This window comes from Octopus bimaculoides, chromosome 20 (genome assembly GCF_001194135.2).
Source record: "Octopus bimaculoides isolate UCB-OBI-ISO-001 chromosome 20, ASM119413v2, whole genome shotgun sequence".
Lineage (NCBI taxonomy): Eukaryota > Metazoa > Mollusca > Cephalopoda > Octopoda > Octopodidae > Octopus > Octopus bimaculoides.
Genome location: NC_069000.1, coordinates 33,030,188 through 33,033,580, shown reverse-complemented (window position 1 = coordinate 33,033,580; position 3,393 = coordinate 33,030,188). Strand labels below are relative to the sequence as shown.

At 38.7% G+C, this 3,393-nt stretch overlaps 1 protein-coding gene across 1 annotated transcript in view; it reads left to right on the top strand.

Annotated features, from left to right (window-relative positions):
- Positions 1–3,393, top strand: part of LOC106877695 (uncharacterized) — a 23,529-nt gene that overhangs the window by 12,754 nt on the left and 7,382 nt on the right. Inside the window, exons 3-5 of the mRNA XM_014926647.1 lie at positions 1,162–1,356; positions 1,699–1,884; positions 2,513–2,786. Of these exons, the coding sequence (XP_014782133.1) occupies positions 1,162–1,356; positions 1,699–1,884; positions 2,513–2,786 (655 nt within the window). The remainder of the gene's footprint in view (positions 1–1,161; positions 1,357–1,698; positions 1,885–2,512; positions 2,787–3,393) is intronic.

Here is a 3,393-nt window from a genome sequence, read left to right as displayed (position 1 = left end):
ACGAATTCGTTGTTGTTGCTTCAGATAATGCATGCTTTGTTTAACTGTAGGTCAACCTAGCTCGAGTAGATCGATCATCAAAGACATGCCAGCCGTGGCCATACTGTTTTTTTTTATGCCATCTTCAAAGTTAAATTATACACAGATATCTCAAAAACTAAATAGGCATCAAAAAAATTGTTTTGACGATATATTTCTAGAACCAAAATACTCAAGTGAGCTACAACGCTCATCTGTATGGATGTGGGTGATAGTATCATTGTTGGGGCTCTTGATATTATGGCTGCTTCTGCAGGTGATGTTCTCATCACCGATTTCGCGCAGCTGTTGATGTTGCAGTTCTGGGAAGGATAATTTAGTAGACATGCCTTGTGCAGTTCTTAATGATTTAATCCGTTTGAACATCGTACTAAGGAATAGTGTCCGCACAAATAAAACGGCATATTGAGGGTGTATATTTGCTTTTGAAAAGTCCGTGTATAATATTATTGTCTTTTATTCTTTTACCTGTTTCAGTCATTTGACTGTAGCCATGCTGGAGCCTTAAAGGGTTTTAAGCGAAGAGATCGACCGCAAGACTTATTCTTCGTAAGTCTGGTACTTATTCTATCGGGCTCTTTTGCCGAAAGCTAAGTTATGTGGATATAAACACACCAGCATCGGTTGTCAAACGCTGGCGGACCCCCACCCATATATATATATATATATATATATATATATATATATATATATATATATATATATATATATATACGACGGGTTTCTTTCAGTTTCCGTCTACCAAATTCACGCTCAAGGCTTTGATCGGCCCGAGACTATAGTAAAAGACAACTGCCCAAATGCCCAAAGTGCCACGCAGTGGGACTGAATTCGGATCCTTGTGGTTCGGAAGCAAGCTTCTTACCACACACCCACATCTGTATTCATTCCATATTTAATAAAGCAGCGTTTTCTACCACTTTATGTATGTAACAATGTCGACGCAGTTTTATTTGCTCACCATAGCGTTGTTATTATTGCTATTTCACATTTCTTTATTCCGTTCACATGTGATCATGGACTTTTGTGCATAGAATATTAAGCCATTCCCTGTTCGTGTTTTAAGAAGCTCTCTCTATTGCATTATTCAGTTATTTTACTTCTATATCACAATGTTTCAAGCAAGCTACAACGCTCAACACTATTGATGTGGTTGATAGTATCATTGTCGGTGCTCTTAATATTGTGGACGCTTCTGCAAGTGATATTGCTATCACTGATTTCACTGTAGCTGTTGACATTGCTTTTCATGGAAGGATACTCTTTTATTTTATTTTGGCAGTTATTGCTGTTGTCACCGTTTCTTTTACTGGTTTAGTGATTGATTTCAGTGATTAACTATACTACGAAACCCCAAAGGGTTCATTCGTTGATATTGATCATATCATTTATTCACCTGACATTTAGTTTACCAACACTGGTTTGTCAAACTGATAAGTTGCGGAAGATAAAGCGACACAACGCTAACCTACGTACATGAACACAAACACGCATACACACACGCACGCGCGCACACACACACACTCACACCTACGCACGCGCACACACACAATGGTCATAACTACAGAAGTTTAAAATAAAGAGCACATTTGCTCATAAGGTTATACAGGTAAATATGTTATTGATTACTGGGCCAGGAGCTGCATTTACTATTTCCAGTTGCAAATTCCGTTCGAAATTACTGTGGACATTTTGGATTCTCGCCAGGCCAAAACAACAGTTTTTGGGATCGGAATTTTTGAATACGAGTTTCAGCTCTCCCAGGAAGTTGTCCCCTACTCCATTAGGAGGACGTGCAAAGGAAATATGAACTTGGAAGATAACACTGTTTTAATATCTTGTAAGGTAAGAAGAGGCCTGGACTGTCTGGCTTTGGACTGGATATTATCTCGTTTGTTACCTGTTTTTCCTTCAAATATACGGCACATCAATGAGTAATTGCAGGCACTCTAAGAGATATAAAAGTACGCATTCTCGTTTACACACCTTTGTACACACCTATATAAATGCATTTACTCTCTAGTACAAAGAAACTAACCATTGCAAGAATTAATATGGAGATAAAGGGAAGAAAGTAAGAGAGAGAGAGAGAGAGAGGGGGGGGAGAGAAAGAGAGAGAGAAAAAAGAGAAAGATGGAATGAGAGATGGAGAGAGAGAACGAGACAGTGATAGAATGAAAAAGGGAGACAGAAAGAGAAAGAGCGAGTTAAGAGGGAGTGAGAAGGAGAAATTTAGGAAAAATGCAGAAAATTCCGTAAGGTCATTTTAGGGGTCAAAAGTTTACTGGGCAAAAATGAAACCCTTCCCTAGATTAAAATGAAGATCTGGTAGAATGTGTCCAGTATCTATACTCATATGCTAATGATTTTTCTTCTGAATTGTATGCTTTAGAAATAAGGTATTATCTTGATTTACGTCAGTTCTTTACAATTGGATTATTTTCTGTAATGCTGAGCTTGCATCTCTTTGTAGAATTTCTTTGGGAGTGCATTTCTTGGTGATATTCCAGCTGATATCGACCGTTGCACGATTTTCATTCAGCTGCCAAATAGAGCTTGGAATCTTTGCATTATTCCGGCTTTCGATTTTTCTGGATCAGACGATACTGTTGTGAAATCAGTGTTTAAAGTATTCTTTGGTCAGCCCCATATATTTCATATTTTCATTTGTGGTGTTCTGGTTAGTATTCGTAGATTTAATTCCTGTATCATAACGAGGGCCTCGGTGTTGCATAATGAATTCAGCGGTATATCAGTTCTTGTTCCTGTGTAGGAAAGATTAGGTACCTGGCACCTGGATAGTTGATACGCGCTCACCATCCTCTAATACTCAGGCAATGCAGCTGGTGGAGTTAGGTACCTTGAAATCTATAGAAACTTTGTGAGGGATAGGGGATGAGCGGCATTTTCCCCCCGAATAACATGCAACACAGAATTAATGGGCAACTTTGCAAAATCTCTGGCCATTAATCCAAATCAGTGCTTGACTATTACAGAATTATGTTTTTTATGTAAGACAACTACTGTCATAAAACAACAACTGTCTATCGAGAAGTTGGCATACACCGCCTTCCTATGGAAAGAAAGGGCTGGAAGTTTTTTTCTCCTTGCTGACAACAGAGGAAGATGTAGTGCAGTGTACGGAATTGCAAAGATTTAGAATAACCTCTACAGTTAAACCTCTCCTTGAAATACGACTTAAAAATAAGTTGAATGTGAAGTGGGTTGCGCTGCTCCCTGTAGTTTTTGCGTAAATATAGGGAAGAATATCGACCATTACCAGCGTGAATGGTTCTGCTCTGAACGTGCACCGGCAGGTCAGAGTTTGGGGATAGTGTTGTTACTTTTTTTTTA